Source organism: Camelina sativa, chromosome 12 (genome assembly GCF_030686135.1).
Source record: "Camelina sativa cultivar CO46 ecotype springtype chromosome 12, ASM3068613v1".
Lineage (NCBI taxonomy): Eukaryota > Viridiplantae > Streptophyta > Magnoliopsida > Brassicales > Brassicaceae > Camelina > Camelina sativa.
In genome coordinates this window covers 13913069-13939212 of record NC_141891.1, presented here as the reverse complement: position 1 = coordinate 13939212, position 26144 = coordinate 13913069, and the positions used below count along the sequence as shown (strand labels likewise).

The following is a 26144-nucleotide window of genomic DNA, read 5'->3' as shown; positions in this document are numbered from 1 at the left end:
GAATTGGATGATCCGGTCAAATCTGTTGATAAATTACTCATTATAAAGCTTGAATTCGGTAATGAGAACCCAGAAAAGAAGAAAGAAGAAGAACAATGCCAAGTCGATTGTAAGGTTCGTGATTTTTATAAATTGGGGATTTGTGGGTTCATGGGTCGTAACTAGGTAAGGAATCGGGTCTTTATTGGTTTAATTTCGGGTTTATATGGTTTGGTCTGGGGTTCACTGATTAAACCGACGCAATTCAGGCTCGAGATCGAGATGATATAAGTGTAGAACTTTCGAAAATAAAAAAAAATAAAATTCGATTATAGTGGGCAGAAATATATAGCGCGTGTCCAAAGTTTGGGTTCTATCCAACGAGATACGATAGTTCTTGGCTATAAATAGCTCGTTTTCCCCATAAGATGGACAATATAAATCACTAAACGTTGGGCTTAGACGGGCATATCGGGCCGTCTTTTTAATAGGCAATCAATCGGCTCTGAATTTGTGAAGAAACAGAAAAAAGAAAAAAAAAACCATCCCAGGTCGGCAACAAATTAAAATAAATAGTTTTTTTTCTGTAAACAAGTGTATGTTTCGGTAAAATTCAAGTGTGTTCTTTTCGGTTTAAATGACATCTGTATTTACCTCGTGAGCAAAGACATATCTAGATTTAGCTCTCAAAACATTGCTGCAACAAGATTCCAAATTAGACCGATCGACTATATTATCATTATATTTAAAAAACCATATAAATAGTAAGGTAACTTATGATACTTATAATATTTGCCCCATATTAGCAATATAAATTTAAGAGTGGTAATTAATACAAAAGATATTTGTACGCTCACCGTTTTTTTTGTTCAATAGTTAAATATTAAAACGAGAGAAAAACCTTTACAGAGGGTTTTGTTAAAATTAAAAAGAATTATCGACAAGTTGAGTACATTTAAGGGATGACATTATGGCAACGTGACCTTAGGTTGCCCAGTCACCAAGGTCATGGGCTTTCCTCGGTGTGAAGTCAAAACGAGGAGGGAATGCGGCTATTGTTCAAAATGCACCTGCTGATGGTGGTGTGGCTACTTGGCTTGGTCGTTTGCATCAGAGATATTTGTATAATCTTATCAGGAAAAGAGAAAAACTGAATTTTGAGTAAACGAAATAAGAAATACAGTACTTTTTGAAAAACAACAATTGCATGTTTCATTGTGTCTAAGAAAGCAATTTGCGCATTTTAAGTGTAAACATCTATCGTCTATATACCCTAGGAAATTTCCTAAATATAACATGATTTTATAAAAAAATCGAATTATTCCAGTGTATAATACTGTGTAGTTTTTATTGTAAAATGTTTTTTGTTAGTATATAGTAAGAGGAACCCGAATCGAACTCAAAAGTTTCATTTAACATGCATGACGAACTTGTAGATATAAAATAAAATAAAATAAAGTTGTAGTCGGTGTTTGGCTTCATTTATATGTAGTTCGTTCGACACGCTTTAGAACTTAACAAGCCACACAGAAATATTAGTCGATAGAAGACAAACTCATATAAACAAAAAAAAAGATGGAAAGTTCTAAGCAGAAACAATGTCATTCTAGCGTAGTCGAAACCATTGAAGCGCCATTGCCGTTAGTTTGGTCAATACTACGTCAGTTCGACAAACCACAAGCTTACCAACGTTTCGTCAAAAGTTGCACTATGCGCTCCTGCGAAGACAGGGGAGGAAAAGGCTCCGTCCGGGAGGTGACGTTAGTCTCCGGCCTTCCAGCGGATTTCAGCACGGAGAGGCTCGATGAGCTTGACGATGAGTCTCATGTAATGGTTGTTAGTATCATTGGTGGTAACCATAGGCTTGCTAATTACAGATCGAAGACAACGGTGGTGGCTGCATCGTCGTTGGTGGAGAAGACGGTGGTGGTGGAGAGTTACGTGGTAGATGTGCCGGAAGGAAATAGTGAGGAGGATACGATATATTTTGTTGATAACATCATTCGGTATAACCTTTCATCACTTGCTAAGCTCACAAAGGAGATGATGAAATAAACTAAGCTCTATAGTAAATCGTTGGATTAGTCTTATTTTTCAGCATTAAAATAGTATCTTTATATATATCGTGTCCTTTTTACGTCCTTGTATACATGTTTCTTCTCTCGTACTATTTTCTGAGAACATCATGTTAGAAGAAATAATATGAAGACTAGTTAAACAACATTGTTACAATTAGTGGTCTTTAAAATAGATAAATGATAACAAAAATACACTTTTTCTTTTTAAATTTTTAGGTGGCGATTCTAAGTTTTGAATATGTCGTTTTAGTGACCAACTCTAAAATCATACAGTATATGTTGTTGAGAACAAAAAATGAGGGCTTGTTTAATTTGTTTCCATTATCGGGAATTAACGGTGTTTGATGTTTAATCTCAATGTGTTCTTCTTGCTTAGTTGTTTTTATAATTAAGGTTTTTGTGGGCTACGTTAAAGACTTAAAAGTAGTTTTTTTCGGTGACATTATCAGTAATGTATTATCAAATGACCAAAAGCAGACAAAAAGAAATGTCGAAATATCTTTGGTAATCATTTTATAGATTTTGGCAAAGTGACATATTATTAGTGGCCAGAAATTAATCTATACATAAAAAGTACAATATCTAGACGTCGCTACTTTGTTGTTTTCTTTGACATTGTAATTAATAGGTTAGGTTGAGCCACTTTTATCTCCAATAAGAATTTCCAATTTCGTGACAAGTTGGTGAAAAACACGAAGGAATGAGTTTTGTTTTGATCTAACGGTGATATTCGTCGTATCGCGTTTTCTCTCGGGGACGGTCGAGAAATGGGCCCTGAAGATATGGGATAATGGGCCAATTCAAAGCTTGAGTGTGTTGGTGGGGGCAGTGTAAGAGTGGTTGCCACGTGAAAGGATCATACATTCATACTACTTGTCCCTTTTCTTCCCCGCAGTTTAAGGGATTTTTGGTCAACTAAACTAATTTCACTTTTTTTTTTTTTGCTTTATATAAAAAAAAAAAGTAGAAAAGAGATGCAGAAATTTTAAATCGATTTTTTTCTCGAATGCAGGGCCGGCTCAAACTTTTCTTGCACCTTGTGCCAAATTTTTTTTTTTCTCCTAATTTACAAGTCTTATTTTTAGATTTTCAATATTTTGGGGTTTTTTTGTCAAAATATGAAACATTGAAGAGCCTAAAAACCTTATAATTTTTTCCATAATATTGTGACATGGTGCAAATGCACTTTGTGCACTGGGTCATCGCCGGCACTGCTCGAATGTATTTCACTATTTATCGAGTTCTCCATTATTTTTCATCGGTTGCTTCCACAAATTTAGAATATAATTAGAGACACTTTTGGAGATTTGTTTGTTAATAAATGTAACACCCGCAAACCAATTTTTGGTATTTTGGTAAGGGTGTCGATCGACACCTTCTAGTGAGGCATCGATCGACACCAGTTGTGGCCGGTTTGGTCGGTTCAATTTTAATTGTCCGGTTTGGGGAGTTGGTTTAGGGAAAACCCTAATTCGGGTTTTTAAGAGGGGAGCTCGAGTTTTTCTCCTCTCTTGGCCGCTTTTGTCAAAAACAGAGAGAAAAGAAGTGTTCTTGAGATTGTGAGTGAGATTGTGAGATTTCTTGGCTGTTCTTGAGAGATTGGAGGCTGGGAAGGTGCTAGAAGCTTGCTAGGAGTGAGGATTTCGTTCCTACTGTTCAGAATCTTCCTGGAAAGAGGTGAGTGCTTGACCATGGTTGATCTAAGCATGAGATCTCCCTTGTTTTGTGTGATTCCTTGTTATTTGTGGTGTTTGCTTGCTTGGGTACATTGTATTTGTGATTTCTAGTGAATTCCGAGATGATTAGACGTGTTTGGAGTCGAATCTGGGTTGATTGAGATCGGAGTTCGTCGCTGAGTTTCGCGCAGATCGTGACTGCAGAAGAGGCGTCGATCGATACCACTTTTGTGGAGCATCGATCGGCACCGTCTCGAGTAGCATCGATCGTCACCATTCCGGCATCGGTCGACACCAGTTCCTGTAGCATCGGTCGACACCGATTGAGCATCGGTCGACACTAGTACCTGCCGAGTCTTATTTTCCTGGTTTGATATGTTGATTGTGTTGTTGTTGTTTGTTGACTTGGGAGTCTCATATGCTTGTGTGTATAACCCAGTAGATGGGAGGACGGCCTCACTAAGTATTTATGATAATACTTACGCATCTCAATTGTTGTTTGTGATGTGCAGGTAAAGGCAAAGTGTGATCGTGGAATCAAGGGCTATGAGGAGGAGGATGTTCTAGAGACTTGATTGATTGTGGTCTAGCTGTTGTTAGGTTGCTAGATTAAGTCAAAGGAACATTGTAGGATGTTAGCTTTTGGTTATTTCTTTGTTTGGATTATGATGTTATTGGATTATTATGTTGGTTATTATTGGAATTATTTTATTTGGTTATCCGCTGTTATTGTTTGATGTTAGGATGTTAGTGGGTATGGGACCACTAGTAAATTAAGGTATAAAAAAAAAAAAACGGGAAGGGTTGTTTCAATTTGGTATCAGAGCCCTTACGGTTCTAGGTCCAGGGTTCATTGTGCTTCTGCTGTTGATGTTTAGGATTACATGCTATAATTGATTGTGTGATTGGCAATTGTGTGTGGCATGAAGTCCTAGAACATCCTCTTCGAGCCGAGTGTGTGATTCCACGGTGAGTTGTGTTTCTTGTGTATTAGAATTATTGTTTGCTTAGCCTTCTGTTCTTGGATGATACAGATGGTTAGGGGTGAGGATGCTGTTGGTCGCGGTCGTGGTCGTGGGCGTGGTCGTGGTCGTGGTCGGGGACGAGGTCAGGTTCCTGAGGCCAGTGTGAGTGTGACCCAGAGCATGGCCAGTGAGGAGGTGGCGGAGTCACAGGTTCATCCTAGTGTGTCTGGAGACCAGGCTGGTTTGGGTGACGGCAGGGCGGATGGGCCTGGTGTCGGTCACGGTGTTGCCCCGGGTGTGGGGGTTGCAGCGGGAGGTGCTCCAGGCAGGGAGGATGTCTTGATGGACTTGCTAGCTCAGGTAGCTCAGGCTTTGCAGCGACTTCCAGCAGTTGTGCCGCCAGTGGTTGGTGGGCAGGATCCAGTAGTGCCGCCAGTGGGTGGTGGACAGGTTCCAGTGGTGCAGCCTGCAGCGGGTTTGCAGGCAGGTGTGCAGCCGGGGGCCGAGGTAGTGGATGCTCAGTATGTTCGGATGATGGAGCAGCTGCGGCATGTGGGAGCAGGGTATTTCTCAGGAAGTACCGATCCGAGTGTAGCGGATGAGTGGAGAGAGCGGATGAGTGGAGAGAGCGGATGGAGGATATTTTCCTTTCGCTTAGGTGTCCCGACCGGTACAGGGTGGATCTGGCAGTGTTTTACTTGTCAGGAGATGCTCGTGTGTGGTGGAGGTCGGTGACAGCACGGAGGGTGCAGAGGGGTATGTCTTGGGGAGATTTTGTGGGGGAGTTTAACTCCAAGTATTTTCCTCAGGAGGCACTTGATCGTATGGAGGCACGGTTCTTGGGTCTGACTCAGGGGAACCGTACAGTGCGGGAGCTGGATGCAGAGTTCAGTCGGCTTGTAGGGTATGCAGGCAGGGCATGGGAGCCAGAGGCGGCTCAGGTGCGGAGGTTTTTGTTGGCTCTGCGGGATGATTTGAGGACTCGGTGTAGAGTGAGGAGTTATGCTATGAGAGCGGAGTTGGTTGAGGTTGCAGCTGGGATAGAGGATGATTTGGGGTCACAGGTGGTTGTGGTCGGTTCTTCAGTGCAGCCACAGCAGTCTCAGCAGTCTCAGCCGTCTTCTGTTCCTAGCAAGGGCGGCAAGCCTGCGCAAGGGCAGAAGCGGAAGTTTGGTGCTATGCAGAGGTCGAGGCACGGGGGTGCGAGATGCTTTGGGTGTGGTAGTAGGGACCACAAGGTGACTAGCTGTCCACAGAGAGGTGAGCAGCGGGCAGTGACAGAGCAGCGGGCGGTGACGGAGCCGCGGACCGATACTCGAGTGTGTTACTACTGCAGAGAGACGGGGCATATCAAGCCTCGTTGTCCCAAGTTGCAGCAGAGGGCAGTAGCAGTGTTGCAGGCTGGAGCTCAGCCAGGGGTGCAGCAGGGTGTGCAGCCGGTGGGTTGGATTGAGCCGACGACTCAGGTGTACTCGACCCAGGAGCCCGGTGGCACTAGTGCAGGAGCGATCACAGGTATAACTTCTGAGATTCGAACTTAGTCAATTCAATAGTTCAGATTATATTTGTTTTTGCTTGTGGTCAAGTGTTAGGTTCTCAACACATGAGATTTGTGTAGGGACCTTGTTGGTGGGCGGGTTTAAGTCCCATGTTATGTTTGATTCTGGAGCTTCTCATAGCTTCATTACTCCGGAGTGTGCCGTGAGTGCGGGGATCAGAGGGGATTCTGGAGAGCGTTCAGGAGTTGTCAGAGTTGCTGGAGGCAAGTTTCTGAGGGTTATTGGACGAGCTGGAGGAGTTGATATTCAGATCGCAGGAGAGTCGTGGCCAGCGGATTTGCTTATCAGTCCAGTGGAGTTGTATGACGTCATTCTTGGTATGGATTGGTTGCATCGGTATAAGGTGCATTTGGATTGCTATCGGGGTAGAGTGGAGTTTGAGCGTCCAGGAGGGAAGTTGGTTTTTCAGGGTATTAGACCGACTTCGGGGAGTCTCGTGATCTCAGCCGTTCAGGCAGGGAAGATGATCGAGAAGGGCCGTGAGGCTTATCTGGTTACTATATCTATGCCAGAGTCAGTGGGGAAGTCTACGGTTAGCGGTATTCCGGTTGTGGAGGACTTTGAGGATGTGTTCCAGTCATTGCAGGGATTACCACCATCTCGGTCGGATCCTTTTACCATTGAGCTGGAACCGGGGACGATGCCGTTATCCAAGGCTCCTTACAGGATGGCTCCAGCAGAGATGGCAGAGCTGAAGAAGCAGCTGGAGGATTTGTTGGGCAAGGGTTTTATCCGTCCTAGTTGTTCACCGTGGGGAGCTCCGGTGTTGTTTGTTAAGAAGAAGGATGGGAGTTTTCGGTTGTGTATTGACTACCGGGGTTTGAACCGAGTTACTGTGAAGAACAAGTACCCTCTCCCGAGGATTGATGAGTTGTTGGATCAGTTGAGAGGTGCTACTTGGTTCTCCAAGATCGACTTGGCTTCAGGTTATCATCAGATCCCTATTCATGAGGCAGATGTGAGGAAGACAGCCTTCAGGACGAGATATGGGCACTATGAGTTTGTGGTGATGCCGTTTGGGTTGACAAACGCGCCAGCTGCGTTTATGAGATTGATGAACAGCGTGTTCCAGGAGTTTCTGGACGTGTCAGTCATCATTTTCATCGACGACATCCTGGTATATTCTAAGAGTCCTGAGGAGCATGCAGTACATCTGAGAGCAGTGTTGGAGAAGCTGCGGGAGCAGAAGCTGTTTGCTAAGCTGAGTAAGTGCAGTTTCTGGCAGCGTGAGATGGGGTTCTTGGGTCATATTGTTTCAGCTGAGGGAGTTTCAGTGGATCCAGAGAAGATTCAGTCCATCAGGGAGTGGCCGAGGCCGCAGAGTGCCACTGAGATTCGGAGTTTCCTGGGGTTAGCAGGTTACTACAGGAGGTTTGTTCGGGGTTTTGCGAGTATGGCTCAGCCGATGACTAAGCTTACAGGGAAGGATGTCCCGTTTGTGTGGTCACCAGAGTGTGAGGCAAGTTTTGCAAGTCTCAAGCAGATGTTGACTACCACGCCGGTGTTAGCATTGCCTGAGCAGGACGAGCCTTATGTTGTGTATACAGATGCTTCTAGAGTGGGGTTGGGTTGTGTACTTATGCAGCAGGGGAAGGTTATAGCTTATGCTTCGCGGCAGTTGCGGAAGCATGAAGCTAATTACCCTACTCATGATTTGGAGATGGCAGCAGTGATCTTTGCTCTTAAGATTTGGAGATCCTATCTGTATGGTGGGAAGGTACAGGTATTTACAGATCACAAGAGTCTGAAGTATATTTTTACTCAGCCTGAGCTGAATTTGAGGCAGAGGCGTTGGATGGAGTTAGTAGCGGATTATGATTTGGACATAGCTTACCATCCTGGTAAAGCTAATCTGGTTGCAGATGCCTTGAGTCGGAAGCGGGTGGCTTCGGCTCAGGAGCAGGATATGGAGGTGTTGGTAGGTGAGATTAGTGCATTGAGTTTGTGTGCTATCTCACAAGAACCTTTGGGTTTGGAGGCAGTTGATAGAGCAGATTTGTTGAGCAGAGTGAGGTTAGCTCAGGAGAGTGATGAGGGGCTGGTGAATGCCTCTAAGGCTGCGGGTGCAGAGTATCAGGTTTCTGCTAATGGTACTATCCTTGTGCATGGTCGGATCTGTGTGCCCAAGGGTGAGGATTTGAGGCAGGAGATACTGAGAGAGGCTCATTCGAGCAAGTTCTCTATTCATCCAGGGGCGACCAAGATGTACCGTGATCTCAAGCGGTATTATCACTGGGTCGGGATGAAGAAGGACGTGGCAGACTGGGTGGCGAAGTGTGATACTTGCCAGCTGGTGAAGGCGGAGCATCAGGTTCCTGGTGGTTTGTTATAGAGTTTACCCATTCCAGAGTGGAAGTGGGATTTGATCACGATGGACTTCGTGGTAGGTTTACCTGTGTCAAGGACGTTTGATGCTATTTGGGTCATTGTGGACCGTTTGACTAAGTCTGCACATTTTCTGGCCATCAAGAAAACTGATGGAGCAGCGGTTTTGGCCAAGAAGTATGTGAGGGAGATAGTCAGATTGCATGGTGTACCTGCTAGTATTGTGTCTGATAGAGATTCCAAGTTCACTTCGGTGTTCTGGAGGGCGTTTCAGGCAGAGATGGGCACGAAAGTGCATATGAGTACAGCCTACCATCCTCAGACGGACGGTCAGTCAGAGAGGACGATCCAGATTTTGGAGGATTTATTGAGGATGTGTGTGCTGGATTGGGGTGGTCATTGGGCAGATCACTTGAGTTTGGTGGAGTTTGCTTATAACAACAGCTACCAGGCTAGTATTGGGATGGCTCCTTATGAGGCCCTGTATGGGAGGCCGTGTCGTACACCTTTATGTTGGACTCAGGTGGGGGAGAGGAGCATATTTGGTGCAGATTTTGTTCAGGAGACCTCGGAGAAGATTCGGGTTTTGAGGCTGAACATGAAGGAGGCTCAGGATCGGCAGAAGAGCTATGCTGATAAGAGGAGAAAGGATCTTGAGTTTCAGGTTGGTGATAGAGTGTACCTCAAGATGGCCATGTTGCGGGGTCCGAACAGGTCTTTGACAGAGACTAAGTTGAGTCCGAGGTACATGGGTCCGTTCAGAGTGGTTGAGCGGGTGGGACCAGTGGCATATAGGCTGGAGTTGCCTGAGGTTATGCGTGCGTTCCACAAGGTATTTCATGTGTCGATGCTGAGGAAGTGTCTTCATGAGGGTGATCAGTTGTTGGCTAAGATTCCTGAGGATCTTCAGCCTAACATGACTTTGGAGGCGAGACCAGTGAGGGTGCTCGAGAGGAGAGTCAAGGAACTTCGGAAGAAGAAGATTCCTTTGATGAGAGTCCTGTGGGACTGTGACGGAGTAGAGGAGCAGACTTGGGAGCCCGAGGCGAGGATGAAGGCAAGGTTTAAGAAGTGGTTTGAGAAGCAGACTGCTTGAGCTTGTCTAGCCGGGTCCGAGCTGTAGTCCGTGGCTGGAGCGGGTACGGAGTATTCCAGCCCATCTCTCTTGATATTTGGTCGCTTAGGGGTGGTTGGTTGTGCGACTAAGTATCAAGATGAGGTGGTGCTCGGGATGCGGGTTGATGGCTCCAGTTGTTGTATTTTTGTTTCCTGATGTATTTTCGTTGAGTTTGTAACGATTATGACATTTTGAGATTAATAAGATGAGTATTTTTCTTTATGTTTGACTGTTGTTGTCATGGGAAAAAAAAGAGAAATAGCTCGGGTTTCTATTTTTGGAAAGTTACCATAAATAGAAAGTTTCCACAAAAGGAAGGTTTCCATAAATAGGAAGTTTCTAAAATGGGAATGTTTTGTGGAAAAGTGAGATAGATCTAGCCGGGAGATACTCGTTGGCATCAGTGTTTGTTTTTGCTCTAGGCCGTGTGGGCCCAACTCACGTGATACCGATAGCTCGATGGATTTTGTGGCCAGAGAGTGGGAGTGGTATGTTGCTTCGGATGACGATCCGAGAGCGCGCTTGAGGGTGACGACCCAAGAGCGGGATATGTGAGGCTCCCTGGATACCGTAGCTGTGAGCCGAGGCTCGGCAGTGAGCCGGTATGTCTCGAGGGTTGCGACCCGAGAGCGGGGGGAGTGTGTGTGGGTGACTTCCTGGATGCCGTAGCTTAAGGCGGTTGGCCTGATAGCGAGCCGGCATGATTCGTTGGTTGCGACCACGGACGGGGGAAGCACTGAGTTGTGAGCAGATAGTGTTATGATGCGAGTATATTGGCTAGAGGGAGACCTCGAGGGTCAGTCGGAGGTGTGCGGGCTGTTGCGACAGTGGCACGGGAAACCTTGACTGATGGTGTTTATTCCGGTCTGGGGACGTGCGGGCTGTGATGACGGTGGCACGGAGGTCCTTGGCAGATGGACGGTATTGCGGGATTCGGGGACGAATCCATATTGGTGGGGGAGAATTGTAACACCCGCAAACCAATTTTTGGTATTTTGGTAAGGGTGTCGATCGACACCTTCTAGTGAGGCATCGATCGACACCAGTTGTGGCCGGTTTGGTCGGTTCAATTTTAATTGTCCGGTTTGGGGAGTTGGTTTAGGGAAAACCCTAATTCGGGTTTTTAAGAGGGGAGCTCGAGTTTTTCTCCTCTCTTGGCCGCTTTTGTCAAAAACAGAGAGAAAAGAAGTGTTCTTGAGATTGTGAGTGAGATTGTGAGATTTCTTGGCTGTTCTTGAGAGATTGGAGGCTGGGAAGGTGCTAGAAGCTTGCTAGGAGTGAGGATTTCGTTCCTACTGTTCAGAATCTTCCTGGAAAGAGGTGAGTGCTTGACCATGAATGATCTAAGCATGAGATCTCCCTTGTTTTGTGTGATTCCTTGTTATTTGTGGTGTTTGCTTGCTTGGGTACATTGTATTTGTGATTTCTAGTGAATTCCGAGATGATTAGACGTGTTTGGAGTTGAATCTGGGTTGATTGAGATCGGAGTTCGTCGCTGAGTTTCGCGCAGATCGTGACTGCAGAAGAGGCGTCGATCGATACCACTTTTGTGGAGCATCGATCGGCACCGTCTCGAGTAGCATCGATCGTCACCATTCCGGCATCGGTCGACACCAGTTCCTGTAGCATCGGTCGACACCGATTGAGCATCGGTCGACACTAGTACCTGCCGAGTCTTATTTTCCTGGTTTGATATGTTGATTGTGTTGTTGTTGTTTGTTGACTTGGGAGTCTCATATGCTTGTGTGTATAACCCAGTAGATGGGAGGACGGCCTCACTAAGTATTTATGATAATACTTACGCATCTCAATTGTTGTTTGTGATGTGCAGGTAAAGGCAAAGTGTGATCGTGGAATCAAGGGCTATGAGGAGGAGGATGTTCTAGAGACTTGATTGATTGTGGTCTAGCTGTTGTTAGGTTGCTAGATTAAGTCAAAGGAACATTGTAGGATGTTAGCTTTTGGTTATTTCTTTGTTTGGATTATGATGTTATTGGATTATTATGTTGGTTATTATTGGAATTATTTTATTTGGTTATCCGCTGTTATTGTTTGATGTTAGGATGTTAGTGGGTATGGGACCACTAGTAAATTAAGGTATAAAAAAAAAAAAAACGGGAAGGGTTGTTTCAATAAATATTAATATTTATTTAAAAAACAAAAGTTAATATTATAGAATTCAAGGGTTGGTCCACAGTCCACACCACATTTCATGCTACACAAAAAGTCAAAATTTTAATAGGCCTTATAATTATTTCTAAACAATTCTATTTCTATACATTTTATTTTTGAACTGATAAACCCAAAGCTTTTGAGTATTAGAGATTGGAAAGAAGTGGCTTAGTAATGTTAAACTACTCCCTTTTTTCCTTTCTCGAAACGATTACTAAACTACTCCATGTAGTATAGTATCGAACAGTTAAATCTTTATTTTGGTGTTATTTAGAAGGCGTAAACATTAAGTAAGACTTTGAAAGAGTGTTTTCCAGTGCCGGTTGGTCTTTTTGTTTTTTAGCCACCAATGCCGGTTGGTTATTCAGCAATTATAAGTCAATTTTTTTTGCTTTTCAATTCTTAATTAGTTTATTTGGAATGTTGTGTGCAACTTTCTTTTCTTTGTGGTTAAAAGGTTTTCATGTTGTGTGTAAACTTAAAATAATTAATTAATCTAAAATTAAGTCCTATCAATCATCCGTCGAGGCGATGCCGCGACTTTTTTTCAAAGACTTGTAAAAGTTTAAACAAATTAATTAGTGCATTCGGGAAAATGGAAGAATTAGTGCAGCATGTGTGGCTCGGAAAAGGACAGGACAGAACATGTGTTACATTTACCAAAGTCGGTCCACTTCACTAGTGCTTATTTGGCTCACATAACTGTCTTTTCCCTACTTTTTTTTTTTTTTTCATTACTTTTAGAAGAATAGTTGGAAACTTGAACCACAACTACTCCTCACGTTTTGGCCTATTGATTAATTCACCTAATCACCTTGATACCAATTCTTTCTTTTTTTTGTCTATGATCTTCTTGTATTCGTCTGCTAATATGTAACGACATCGTTTTCTATCCGCACAGCACACATAAAAATTCCAACAAGAAAACAAAAGTAGTTGATCTCATCATTACATTTCAATCAAATCTTTGTGGGGATATGATTTGTTATGAGTCTCAATTATACAAAATGAAAACATAAGATCAAAGCAAAAGTCTCTTTTATTGACAATTCTTTAGTCTCTCACACACACTTCTTATAGATTCATCTGCTATTTCCCCTAAACTCAAGCCTTCAATCTCGGCCCTAGACATTCGCTAATATTATACATTATATATTATCTCTCTATTATTATTTTTTTCCTATTCTTTTAAGTTAATAAGAACAACTACAATCTCAAACACACAGCAGAAGCTGATTCTTGATTGAACCAAGTGGAGAGGTATTTTAAAAGCTTCTGTGTGATCATATACTGATCTTTTTTTTTTTCCTCATGTTCGTTTTCATATTTCTTTGATCTTTTCTTTTAGTTCTTTAATTCTTATTCTCATCTTTTTCTTTTCAAGAATGGAGGGGAGGAAATTGAATTTGTATGCTCCATTACCATCTATAAGACGGATACCATCTTTTATAGAACGTTCGAGTGAATTAGGGAACACGAAGACGAAGATTACAAGACCAGTGCTTAGATCATGTCCGAGTACAAAACAAGAAACGCCGGTTTTTGTATTACCAGACCAGAGCTTTTATCATCTAACCGAATCAGCTTCAGTTCCTTTTGTGTGGGAACAAAGCCCTGGAAAACCAAAAGATGACATGGCTACGTTGATTCAAGAATCAGGTTTACTAGAAACCGATGAAGATGAAGAAGACGACGAAGATGAAGATGAAGATTTGGATACGGTTCCTTCAAATGGAAGCTTCTCTGTTAACTGCAGCACAAGTGGAGTAAGCGAAATCGAGAAGAATGGTGAGAAATCTGACGGTGATGATGAGAAGAAATCTAGAGAAAGTCTAGATCTAATGATGTCCAGATTCTTACCAGCTGCTAAAGCAATGGCTTGTCAGATACATCAGAAACATCAATCTTCATATAACTCCTCAGAGCAGAAGCAAATCACTCAGACCAAAGAAGCTCTTGTGATTCGCCAAAGAAGTCAATTAGTCTCAGAACATGAACATTTCGCCATTGTTCAGAGCCTTTATGATGATTTAAACATCGATGATGATGATGATGATGAAGATGATGATGACGATGATGATGATGATGATGATTACGGTGATGATGATCACAAGATCTGCCCAAATGTTACCAAGAAAGCTTGCGGATTCTTGCCAAGGCTTTGTGCTAAGAACTCATTCAAGTTTCTAAACCCGGTTCCTTTGGATTCAGTGTCATCAAACCGGTCTATGAAACACTCGTCGGGTGAACAAACTGGTTTACCAAACTGGTCAACTAGGCGTCTCTCCGGTTTTATATCTCCGTACCGAACCTCTTGTTCTGATTCCGGTTTTCTTGGTACACCGGAGAAACCAACAGAGAGCTTCAAAAGGCTAAACAGAGGAATAAGCAAGTCCCAAGAACTGTATCCGACAAGAACAAGAAGAGAGATTCATCCTAATTATTCAAACTCTGGTGAAATCCGAACGTTTAGAAACTCGGTCTCAACTCCTTCGAGAAACCAACGTACGACGATTCCTGACTCGAGGTTTCTTGTGGAGGAAGTAAACAGAAGAAGGATCAACAACAGGTCAGGGAATCTTCTCAAATCATCGCCGGACTATACGCCGGAGATTTCTCCTCCGCCATTACCGGAAACTCCGTCTCGGTCTTGGCTCCGACGAACTCTCCTTCCGCCGGTGAACCCTAGACCATACGGAGTCGTTTTAAGTCAAGTTGGTAACAAGAAACTAGATCAAGAAGTTCTTGAATCTACGAAATGGGAAACGATCGTTAAAACATCGTACGTTCACAACGATCACGCTCGTTATTCTCAGGTACTACTAAATAATAATACTCTTTGAACATCTTTTGGTTCTTTAATAATCCAAATATAACTTTTAGATTATTTTTTCTATTTTTGGTGTATTATTGTTCAATGTATTTATCTTTTCTTTTGTGAAATTTATATGCAGGAGCTGATTGTTCATCCATCGTCTCGCCAGCAAAATACATAAAACAAGACACAATTACTTGTTCTTTTTTACGTTACAATTAAATTAATAAATAGTTTTAAGGTTTGCCTCTTCTTTTTCTTGTAGGCAACACAATGTAATGAACCAGAGATTGATTCTTGGGGTTTCAATTCTTTTTGTGTGTGTGTGTGTGTGTGTCAGTGTGTGTTATATAACTGTGGTTTCGTTTTTCCGACCGCATGTTTTGTAATTGAAGGATCAATTTATGTTATTGATGTTTGATGCGAACCGGTTTTGACTTATCCGGTTTAGACCGGCATAATTATACAACATAACCATGGCGGCAGATACTCAATCCAATGTTTTTTTCTTTTTCTTTAAACAATCAAAATCACTAAATTGGAACTAGAGAGCTATCTTTGTCTAATAAGACTAAGGATGCATAAATATAATAGTATAAGCTTTGATTGACTTTTGTATTTTCTTAATATCATCAGCTGCAATTGTTTTGACATTTTGATCATGACGGAAGACAATATATTTAAGAAGTAATGGGAGGCATGTAGTTTAATGATGATGATGTTCATGCACATTAATTCCCCAAAAACTGTGTGGGTGTGATCATACATACATAACCGTAAGATTAACGATATCCAACGGTCAGAAAGATTCACTATTTTATCATCGGTCCTACTAGTAGTAATGGCATATATAAGAGGCAGGCACGTTCCATAAGTGTTTTTGAATTGGATTCTTGATAAAATAAAGAATGAGAAGAGATTTGGATACTAACCAAATTTAAAATACATAATCGTTTTATTTTTGTGTTTAAATTAATTATGCAGCAAGGTGACGTGTCCTAGTGCAGTATAATTAAGCACGTATGATTATTAAAAATAAAAAAAAAAAAACAAAAAAAGAAAGTAAATTACAAGGAATTAGGGGTTGTGAAATTGGAAAAAATTTCGAAGCAATTAAAAAAGACAACAAATTGTTGCAAAAGAGAGAGAAGGGAAGAAAAGGGAAGAGGGAGGAGGAGAGAGAGAAGGCTACCACCCCCTTTGGCCCTGGAGAGACCAAAGATGGTCGAAGAGACAAAACTCTGAGATCATCATCATCTTCCTGCAAACAAACACACAAGAAATCGATTTTTTTTTTTATTTTTTGTTTTTGAATATAGTTAACATCGATTTCTGAGGATATTTTGATTTCCCTAAATCACACAACATTATCTTGCTTGCCCTACCCGCTCGCTTGTTTCTTGTTTGCCAGAAACATAATAATACGTTTGCTCGCATTACAAGGAAGCCCTTTTTTTATAGTAAGTTTTTTTTCTTTTTTCCAATCATACAAATGGTTCCTTTACGTAATTTGCAATGTTCTTTCTTATGATGATTTCTCTGTATTTGTGTTTTGGATAAAAATACATTGCTTCTTCGAAAAGGTATTCCTTTTGTAATGATTCTTTATCATTTTCGTTTAAATTTTTGGGTTTTTGTTGCATTTTTCCTCAGGTATCGCAACGAGCTTGTTATAGATCCCAGAGATATAATAAACACAGTGATGAAAAGGGTTTTGTGAAATCAAATTTTCAAACCTAAGGAGGAGAAAAAATGATGAAGGTCGACCCTGATATTCGTGAATTTTCTTCTGCATCATCCTGTTGTACATTGTAATTACTATATAGAACATATCTTCTTCTTTTTTTTTTTTTGGGTTTGGGTTTTTTGGGATTTTGATTTGTGTAATTTAGGAAAAAGTCTTTAGTATAGTGTTTGTTGTAAAAACAAAAACAAACCGTATAATGGGTTGTGGATACCACTTCCCTTGCTTCCTCTTCTTGATCATTAGCCTTCAAGCTCCTCTCTCTTTGTCCCTCGATTCCCAAGGTTAGACTATCTTCTTTTTTACTTCTCATGCTTTTTTTTGTTTTAGGGTTTTGGTTCTTAATTTGTGATGAATTGATAGGATCCGCATTGTTGAAATTCCGGGAAAGAGTGAACTCGGATCCTCATGGAACTCTTGCAAATTGGAATGTTTCTGGTAATGATCTCTGCTTTTGGTCAGGGGTGACTTGCGTTGACGGTAAAGTGCAGATTCTGTAAGTTCCTCTGTTTTTTAGACTAAGACTTTGCAGATGAGATCATTAGTTGTCTCTATGTTCTGATTATAAGCGTGTTGTGTTTTTTTTTTTTATAAATAGGGATCTTAGCAGATGTTCTTTGGAAGGAACGTTAGCTCCTGAGCTTAGCCAATTGAGTAACTTAAAATCTCTGTAAGGATCTCTTCTCCATAGCTTCTCTTTGAATCTTTGATGATTAGCTTAAGCGGGACTAATCCGCTTTCTTGTTTTTACAGAATACTCTCTAGGAATCATTTCTCCGGTGGAATTCCAACGGAGTATGGGAGTTTCGAAAACTTGCAAGTCTTAGATTTGAGAGATAACGATTTGAGCGGACAGATTCCACCTGAGCTAACCAATGACTTATCGCTAAAACACTTGTGAGTTAACATTTCTATTGTTCAGTGCTTAACAAAAATGTATTGAAAAAAGTATACCTTATCTTTTGTTGCTATGACCTTATAGGTTGCTTTCTGGTAACAAATTATCGGGTGATGTGAGAATAAAGATCCTGAGACTTCAATCGGCGTATGAAGTCCGGTTAAACAAGAGTCCAAAGTTATCTCCTTTGGCTGTTCTCGGATGTGCAAACAGAAGACTTGGACATTGGTAAGCTCTGTCTAATATTAATTCATCTAACAGGAGAGTATCTTTTTGGTTATTCATCTTAACAGTTCATCTCTCTCTTGACAGTGTTTCAAGAAACCGTTTCATTCGAGTAAAAAAGATAGAAGCTCTTGTATTCCATATCAAAGCAACTTCCAGACGTTTCTTGAAAGCATTCCCAAGTAAGCCACAAACAATTCTGATTTCATCAATGTTTAGCGTAGAAACTAAAGATTAGTAATTGAAAACTTCAATATATGATTCTTGCAGGTTTTTTGGAGGAAACTGATATCCTCAAACGACGTGAGTTACTCGAGGAGACAAGTAATTTGGCAGCTGAGCCTGCTCCTTCCGCTCCTAGTCCTTCTCCCGGGATTATAACCGAAGCTTCCCCTCGAAGCAGCGGGTCTTTCCCTGCAGTAACTAATGCAAAGAAGAGAAGACCGCCTTTACTCCCTCCTTCTCCTGATGAGGACACTAGTCCTGATTCCTCTAAGGATCAGCCACAAGCTAATAAACAGTCAAAACATGTGTGGATGTATGTGGTTATTGCGGTTGCTTCTTTCGTCGGTTTACTGATTATAGTAGCGGGTATATTCTTCTGCCGGAAAAGAGCTGTGAAGAGCATAGGTCCTTGGAAAACTGGTCTTAGTGGACAGTTACAGAAAGCTTTTGTTACCGGTAAAATCTTTTTTACTTTAGTGTTTCCATTTTTACCCTGTTTCTTTTAACATTGAAACTGAGGACATGAACAAAAATTTCTAGGGGTACCAAAGCTCAATCGGTCTGAACTAGAAACAGCGTGTGAGGATTTCAGCAATATTATAGAGACATTTGACGGTTACACTGTGTATAAAGGAACTTTGTCAAGTGGTGTTGAGATAGCGGTGGCTTCAACCGCGATTGCTGAGTCTAAAGAATGGACAAGAGCCATGGAAATGGCATACCGTAGAAAGGTTAATTACGAAAGAAAGAAAAAAAAAATCAACTTAGAAGGTCTTACCATAATATAGTCTTTTGAACTGGAGTTTGGTGTATGTCTTTTTTTTTTGTAGATTGATAAACTGTCCCGGATCAACCATAAGAACTTTGTGAATCTGATTGGATATTGTGAAGAAGATGATCCTTTTAATAGGATGATGGTCTTTGAATATGCTCCAAATGGAACCCTTTTCGAGCATTTGCACGGTAAAAACATCGGTCTCGGTCTCATGATGTTCTCTTATGCTTTCACTCTCTCAATTAATAACAATTTTTCGCATAACAGATAAGGAGATGGAGCATCTTGATTGGGGCGCACGGATGAGAATAATAATGGGAACAGCTTATTGTTTGCAACATATGCACGAGATGAACCCTCCCATGGCACATTCGGACTTCAACTCATCAGAAATCTACCTAACTGATGACTATGCAGCCAAGGTTTGCTCTAAAATCTCTTAAAAACTTTTAAAGGTGTTTTATTAAGCTGCATTGTTGTCTTTAAGATGCTAAAAAGATTAAGTTAATCGAATTTGTAGGTCTCGGAGATTCCTTTCAACTTAGAGGCAAGATTAAATCCGAAGAAACAAGTGAGTGGTGACTTGGAGCAAACGTCATTGCTACTACCTCCAGAGCCAGAGGCTAACGTCCATAGCTTCGGAGTCTTAATGCTCGAAATAATCTCCGGAAAGCTCTCTTTCTCAGACGAATACGGATCTATCGAGCAATGGGTATATATATATATAAGCATTATTAATAACACCACTCTAACCGAAACAACAAAACATGCATAGAACTTTATCCATATACTAAACGGTCCGGTCCATGTTTCAGGCATCAAAGTACCTTGGAAACGACGACTCAGGAGAAATGATAGATCCATCGTTAAAGACATTTAAAGAAGAAGAGCTTGAAGTGATATGCGATGTGATACGAGAATGCCTGAAAACAGAGCCGGGACATCGACCTTCAATGAAAGATGTAACGGAACAACTTAAACAAGTTATTAACATAACTCCTGAGAAAGCTACCCCTAGATCCTCTCCTCTTTGGTGGGCAGAGCTCGAGATCTTGTCCTCTGAAGCAACTTGACCAGTCAGAGGTTTCTCCTATTCATTTAATGATCTCTCTTCTCTCTCTCTCTGTTTACACTGTAACATTTTTTTTCTTTCTTATATGAGCTTTTGGTTTCTTGATCTTTCAACGTTCAGTTTGTTTTGATTAGTGTGTCCTTCTCGATGAATTTGATATATACGAGTTTCGATATGTGCATTTGTATAATGCAAGTATATGTCACGGATTGGACGTATTATTTTTCTGATGAAATATGTGTGTAATTATGATTTCTATTTATTAGGTTTCGCTTATTTTTGTAGTCCTTGGTGTATAATACTTGCAACTTCATCGTATATATATTCATGCTTACATTCTATTGCTGCTGTAAAAATTGTATGACGCGCTGAGACTGAAAGTCTTAAGTCCATTTTAACTGGGACTCCGGAAAGCAAGCTTGGCAGAATTTTCTTGCTGGACACCTTTGCTAGCTGGATTCATAGCAGAATGAAGGAAAAGAGTCCAAATATCTCCATTGTGTAATGCTTCTCTGCATATATTTACATTCTTCATGAATGCCACAATGTTAAAGTTGGACCATTTTTTTCACCTATGAATCGTAGGGTAGTTTAGGAAATTTCAAAGTTCGACCATTTTGCATATATATCAGTGAGAGAAATCACAGCCAAAATCAATCCCAACTTGTCAAACGCTTTTTCATATCTAAACTTCAACACTCTGCAAATAAAAATAATAACCTGAATTGTATTAAAATTCAAATTTGCTACCTAAACTATATAAAATGTTATCAATTTCAACGTCTGTTCGAATAATGTTAAGTCAAAATTAACGGTGTTGAGTCAAACGATCCGTGACATCTATGTTGCACTAGAACTTACTAAAACTACATCGTTTTGGTCATTTTTAGGTGTGTTGTAGCAATAAATGACCAAAAATGAAGTCTCACACCAAACTCGAGAACGGACTTCAATACCCCATTTTTTGTCAAACGCTTTGGTTCTTGCCACAATACACCTAAAAATGACCAAAACGACTTAGTTTTGGTAAGTCCTATTGCCACGTAGACGCCACATGTAATCTGACTCAGTACCATTAAACTCTGACTTAATATCATTTAAGCATATATTGAAATTGACAATTTTCATATAGTTCAGATAGTAAATTTAAATTTTAATATAATTCAGATTGTTATTTGCACTGTGTTGAAATTTAGGTATGAAAAAATGTTCAGCAAATAATTGAGGTTGATTTTGACCATTTTTCTTGTATCAGTGATCAACACGTAGTAATTTCAAAAGTTAGTTTCACGAACATGTACGTATCTACACGCACATAATAGTGACAATGACTTCTACCTTAAGAATTATAAAACAATAAAAGACCGAGGGTTGTAACATTTTTTATTTTATTTTTCTTATATGAGCTTTTGGTTTCTTGATTTTTCAACGTTCGGTTTGTTTGATTAGTGTGTCCTTTCTCGATGGATTTGATATATACGATTTTCAAAACGTGTGTTTGTATAATGCATAGTACTAGTATATGTCACGTATTGGATGTATTATATTTCTGATGAAATATGTGTAATTATAATTATTTTCGTATCAACTAGCTTATTTTTGTAGTCCCTTGATGTATATTTCAACTTGCAACTTCACATTCATATAATCATATATTTCAAGCCATGAAATTACATTCTATTGCTGATATATGGAAGTGAAAATTTTCTCATTGACTTTGTAAATACGGGGAAAAAAAACACATGACAAAAGACGAAACTATCCTTAGGTACGTAAGTGTCAGTAACCACAGGAGTGAGTGACATTATGTCTTTGGTTTCCCCACCGACGTAACTGAACCTGAAATGCAGCCGCCGCTGCCAAAAACTCAACGCACTGCGGTGGAGCTAATATGTCTAAAATACCTTTAAGCGTTTTCAGCCTCACACAATCCGCCGCCTTCACCATCTTCTCGAGCCCCGTCGCCAAACCCTTCACCGCTGCCTCAATCACCACCACAGATTCTCCTCCTACGTGACATCCAAGCCTCGCAAGCTCAACCATCTTCCTATCACCCATAGCAACCTAAAGACAGTCTTAAAGTTTATGACATATTTTCCAAGAAAAAACATATTTTAATGAATTTGTTAAATACATATTTCTCTAAGAAAAATAAAATCCAGTTGAAATTTCAATAAAGAATTCTAATTCATAAATAAAATACCAAATGTTTGGAAATAATAGTTTTAAAAATCAAAGATCCGTACGGATCAAATCATGGACCCACCTGATACCGCTCAACCTCCCTCTCAATTTTTTGCTCCTCGAACTTGGTCTTAGCTCTCAGCTCCTCCAGTTTCCTCACCTGAGCCTCCACAAGCACCAACCTCGACTTCCTCAGCCTATCTACCATCCGAAACACCGTCGAAGGTTTCCATCCGGTTAACCAGAAACAAGCTTTCTCTAACGGGGTTAGCCAAACCGGTCCGAAGAAGGCTAAGACATCTTCTCCTATGGCTGCCCATTTTGCCGTATAATATGCTTTGTGATGTGTGGTTAGCTTCGAGATCAAAGCTCTAAGCTCGATCTCACTCATAGTGGTGTTATGAGCAATTAAAAGTTGATGAAGATATTGCTCAAGTTGAATAACCCAATTCTCGTAGAACTCTAGGAACTTTTCTTCTACTCGGTTTCTCATTTAGCTCTTTACTTGTTATATTCTTTAAGAAACTTTGCATTGTGGGACAATATATATATACCTACGTCTATCTATATATACACTTACATATATGTATTCCGCGCAGGTGCATGCATATGTAATCATATTTTATCTTACTATATTACATCGTCGTCATGGTTTAATAATACCAACACTACGTACGGAATCACAAAGTTTAAGAAATGAAGCAAATAATAGATCAACATTAAACAAATAAAATGACATTTCGTTACGTTAAAAATGATCATCAAGTACTAACAGTTCAACTAATAAAGTGATTTAGAAGTCAACAATTCAACAAATAAAGTGACATTTCGACTTAATAAATGTATGGATGTAGGTACAAAAGCTTTACAATAAGTCAATAACCAAAAACATTATATATAATTTGAAATTTAGACAGAGGACGAAAATTTTCCGGAATCGTAACAATATTCTTGGTTTACTAATCAAATACTCATATTTTAGTCTATGTTACTAATATGGTGAATTCTCTTGAGTCTTGAATTTAAATTTCAATACAAAATCTTATAAAAAACATGGACGAGTATTTGACGATATAGTCCTGCATAGAACAATATTACGAGGACCTCGATCGACAATGTCGACGTACATGCAACATGTGGAACGTATATCTATTTTTAAGTGTATATATATACGTATGTGTATAAAAAATTAAACGTAATAAATACTTATACGTGTATATTTTTCATAACGCTCATCGGAGAAAAAATCAACACTAATAAATTAATTTTTGTGAAAGAAAAATCAAAACCTTGAAAGAGAAGACGTAACAGATGGAAGGGAAGGGAGATTACAATAGTTGCATGGCTTACGCGCATCAGTGGCCGACTGCAAATATGTGACGCTTTGCAAAATTACTAAATAGTCTTTTAATTTTAAATTACTTATCTTGATTAATTACAGATATATATATATATATATATATATATATATATATATAATGTGATGAATTTAATTCCTCGCATGTTATTTAACAAACCACTACTAATATAACAATGAGAACATTCATGCATATAAATCAACAGCTACAGAAATTGATGTGTTGATAAAATCAATAAAATGAAAATACTATAATACTAGTAAAGAACAATCGAAAAATGGCTAACGGGTTTTGACTTCTGAGAGACCTGAAACGGCAGGTCATACAGAGAACAGATGGCTCACGTGGATTCACGTGTCACTCTTCTAGCCACCATTAGCGTCAACGTGGAACATATCTCCCACGTAAGTTGCCAGTCAACCTCTGCTAGCTTAGCTAGTGTGTGTATGTAAAATGTACATATGTATCTGCTATATATGTAATCAAATCTATATACTAGGAAACCATTAAGTTTTGGTTATATTTTGAACTTTGAAGGTTGGTCTCTGAAGAGATGTTTGTTTGTGTGTTTCAAAAAAAAAAAAAAAGAGATATGTTTTTGTAAGTTTACTTTTGGATAAAGAGTTTGTATTTGCTTAATGGTTGATATTTAGATATAAATCACCAAAGCCATTTCAGAAAAAGGATGATTTTGTGTGTATATTTGTAAAAAGTTAACCTTATTTTTATAGTCTTGTTACTTTTTTTTTTGTCGGCCAAATTCCATTGAAATGGAAAGTCCATTAAGGCTACTACAAGTGGTTTACGGAATAAGCCCAACAGGCTAGACTTTTACATATTATGATAAGGATAAAATATCTTATAATATTTTACACAATAAAAATCCAACTTTAGAACACGTGTGATGTGTTTGATAAGTCTCCAATGCTTGCTGGCCTTACCGCCGCAAGCTCTGTTCATTTCATCACCGCTTTACCATCAAAGCTGATATCCTTGTAGATCCATAAAACTCTTTGTATGATCAGCTTAAATCCGATTAGCTACTTGATAAATCCTCTAACTTCTTTTGCAGAATTCTCCAAATGTATATAAATAGAGATCCAAAAACCAACAAGGATGAAGCGCTGGAAAAGATGACCAAGGAAGATGTTTTAGTTATAGTCTTGTTACTTAAAACTCCAAGTAATGAACATGCAGAGCGGTATTGGATTCAGTTTACACAGATACAAGCCAAGAATATTGAGACCAGAGCTATTTTAAGTGGGCTTCTTAATTTTTTTTCTGGTTGGCTGGCCTTTGATGGGCTGCAAACGGAAGTATGGCTAAGGACGTGGTGGAAAAGTCAATTGTTTCGAGTATGGGACTCGTTATAAATTCTGAAATGTGAGACCTCGATCTTTCTTGTCAGTCCATTTAGCTGAGGTGCAATATAGTATGCAAATTTTATTGGTGCAGTTACTTAGGGAGAAAGAAAGAAAAAAAAAAAGAAGAAAAGAAAAACAATGTCTATCAAGATATATATGAAACTAATAGAAAGCAAAACAGGGTTTCGTGATCATAACCGTATATCGTTCCTATCTTGAATCTTCTATCTTTTCGATTTAGGAAGAAGATATTATGTCTCGTACCTGTTTATTTATTCGTTTCAGAGTCGATGATAAACTAAGAGAGAAAAAATAAATGGATAGACAGACATTTCCAAATTCAATTTAAATTTTCGGGTTTACAATAGATAATCAATAATGTTAGTTTTAAATTCTAATCGAACAATTTCCAATTTTTATTTTTGTTTCGATTTGATTGAAAAGAAACCAAAATTTCTCTTTGTTTTTGGATATATATGAAGATCACGTAAGTACGGTACATATAATAGAGTAAGTCAAGCGTTACAGATCTGCTACCTGAAAACGAGACACGTATGTCACGTGTCGACGAGCCTACGCGAAAACTCATGGACGGAAGCATTCCCAAAGTACGTTGTCTAGATTCACTAAACTATAAATAGAAACAACTTCATTCTACCGAATTTTATCCTTGAAATAAACTGATTTTTTTTTTTTATATACAAGTATGATTTTGTAAATTTAAAATTTTTCAAGACTGATAAATATGATCCTCTTTTAGTTGATACCAAATTTCTTTTATTTTTTCCTTCTCTTTTTTAGATTTCAAAATGCGTGTGAAATTGTTTTTGTATTTGTAAGTTTGAAGATGTGGATATATTTTAAGCATAATTTTTTTGGCAGGTTTACCAATACTTTTTTTTTTGGCAATAAGAAACAAACAAATAAAGAGGAGAAGAAAGAAAGTAGAGATTCCCAACAACAAAAATTAAATGTGGAGAGCACATGACTCGGTGGGCGCAGAGAGGCGCAGGTGAGAAGAAGACAAGAGAGCTGAGGGCACAATGAAGATGCTCTTTAGCGTAAGTCTTAATTAACTTCAGTGAGCCTTTGTTAAATTTTTCAATGTTATATATTAGCTCGCCGAGTAATTAAGTAGGGTAAATAATTATAAATAAAAAATAAGACGAGTTAAATAGTGAGAAAAGAGTTTTACTGGCCATTATATTAAATTTTTATCTTTGCCCATTATCTTTATTTTCAGTATTCTATGAAATATTCCGTATAAATGAAACAATTAGCTGTAGAAGAAGTTAATATTCAAATTTTATTCCGAGGTATATATGTATATGGTTACCGTCGAAATCCAAAGAATTATGTTTTTTGGTTGGTTGAAAATGACCAAATTATAGAATCCAAATATATCAAAACTTTTTCTTTTTCTGTCAACCAAATATATTTGACATTTAGAAAATTCATTCTGAATATTAATAATTTAGTGTATTGTACAGTATATCAGTGTATCAAATATATCGACTATTCATTTCAGTTTGCTTTCGACCCCGTATTATCGAACCCCTTAGATTTATGATTTCTAAACCTTTAAAGGTGTTGTCTAATTATTTTTCGTGTAG

General features: G+C 39.4%; 4 protein-coding genes and 1 long non-coding RNA gene across 6 annotated transcripts; 4 read left to right on the top strand and 1 right to left on the bottom strand.

Annotated features, from left to right (window-relative positions):
• The first annotated feature begins 1504 nt into the window (after window positions 1-1504).
• On the top strand, window positions 1505-2243 carry LOC104731715 (abscisic acid receptor PYL13-like). The gene has a single exon (XM_087479789.1). The coding sequence runs from the start codon at window positions 1555-1557 to the stop codon at window positions 2032-2034; it is 480 nt and encodes a 159-aa protein (XP_087335915.1). The 5' UTR covers window positions 1505-1554; the 3' UTR covers window positions 2035-2243.
• A 10397-nt stretch (window positions 2244-12640) lies between these two features.
• LOC104731713 (uncharacterized) lies at window positions 12641-15113 on the top strand. 2 transcript variants are annotated; one of them, XM_010451186.3, is made up of 3 exons: window positions 12641-13131; window positions 13256-14687; window positions 14826-15113. In XM_010451186.3, the coding sequence occupies exons 2-3, from the start codon at window positions 13257-13259 to the stop codon at window positions 14865-14867; spliced, it is 1473 nt and encodes a 490-aa protein (XP_010449488.1). In that variant the 5' UTR covers window positions 12641-13131; window position 13256; the 3' UTR covers window positions 14868-15113. The 2 variants fall into 2 exon arrangements, with proteins under 2 accessions (XP_010449488.1, XP_010449489.1); XM_010451187.3 differs by lacking the exon at window positions 12641-13131 and having other exon boundaries at window positions 13138-14687.
• A 637-nt stretch (window positions 15114-15750) lies between these two features.
• LOC104731712 (protein MALE DISCOVERER 2) lies at window positions 15751-19860 on the top strand. Its single transcript, XM_010451184.3, has 13 exons — window positions 15751-16146; window positions 16340-16714; window positions 16794-16926; window positions 17029-17100; window positions 17184-17327; window positions 17413-17556; window positions 17641-17735; window positions 17824-18234; window positions 18319-18509; window positions 18609-18741; window positions 18821-18975; window positions 19074-19265; window positions 19369-19860. The coding sequence occupies exons 2-13, from the start codon at window positions 16630-16632 to the stop codon at window positions 19624-19626; spliced, it is 2013 nt and encodes a 670-aa protein (XP_010449486.2). The 5' UTR covers window positions 15751-16146; window positions 16340-16629; the 3' UTR covers window positions 19627-19860.
• A 1380-nt stretch (window positions 19861-21240) lies between these two features.
• Window positions 21241-22354, bottom strand: LOC104731711 (protein DOG1-like 4). Its single transcript, XM_087479775.1, has 2 exons — window positions 21892-22354; window positions 21241-21689 (listed from the first exon to the last, which is right to left on the bottom strand). The coding sequence occupies exons 1-2, from the start codon at window positions 22300-22302 to the stop codon at window positions 21405-21407; spliced, it is 696 nt and encodes a 231-aa protein (XP_087335901.1). The 5' UTR covers window positions 22303-22354; the 3' UTR covers window positions 21241-21404.
• Window positions 22355-25203: 2849 nt separating this feature from the next.
• LOC147930503 (uncharacterized) lies at window positions 25204-25767 on the top strand. Its single transcript, XR_015574138.1, has 2 exons — window positions 25204-25235; window positions 25414-25767. It is a non-coding gene; the product is annotated as an uncharacterized LOC147930503 (long non-coding RNA).
• Window positions 25768-26144: the final 377 nt, after the last annotated feature.

What these genes read in the sequence shown, in the direction of transcription:
- LOC104731715 (XM_087479789.1), top strand. Translation starts at nt 1,555, where the DNA reads ATGGAAAGTTCTAAGCAGAAACAATGTCATTCTAGCGTAGTCGAAACC.
- LOC104731713 (XM_010451186.3), top strand. Translation starts at nt 13,257, where the DNA reads ATGGAGGGGAGGAAATTGAATTTGTATGCTCCATTACCATCTATAAGA. An exon ending in ATCACGCTCGTTATTCTCAG is followed by an intron (nt 14,688 to 14,825) that starts GTACTACTAAAT and finishes ATTTATATGCAG; the next exon opens with GAGCTGATTGTTCATCCATC.
- LOC104731712 (XM_010451184.3), top strand. Translation starts at nt 16,630, where the DNA reads ATGGGTTGTGGATACCACTTCCCTTGCTTCCTCTTCTTGATCATTAGC. An exon ending in TTTCTTGAAAGCATTCCCAA is followed by an intron (nt 17,736 to 17,823) that starts GTAAGCCACAAA and finishes TGATTCTTGCAG; the next exon opens with GTTTTTTGGAGGAAACTGAT. An exon ending in CTGATGACTATGCAGCCAAG is followed by an intron (nt 18,976 to 19,073) that starts GTTTGCTCTAAA and finishes TCGAATTTGTAG; the next exon opens with GTCTCGGAGATTCCTTTCAA.
- LOC104731711 (XM_087479775.1), bottom strand. Translation starts at nt 22,302, where the DNA reads ATGAGAAACCGAGTAGAAGAAAAGTTCCTAGAGTTCTACGAGAATTGG. An exon ending in GGGAGGTTGAGCGGTATCAG is followed by an intron (nt 21,690 to 21,891) that starts GTGGGTCCATGA and finishes GACTGTCTTTAG; the next exon opens with GTTGCTATGGGTGATAGGAA.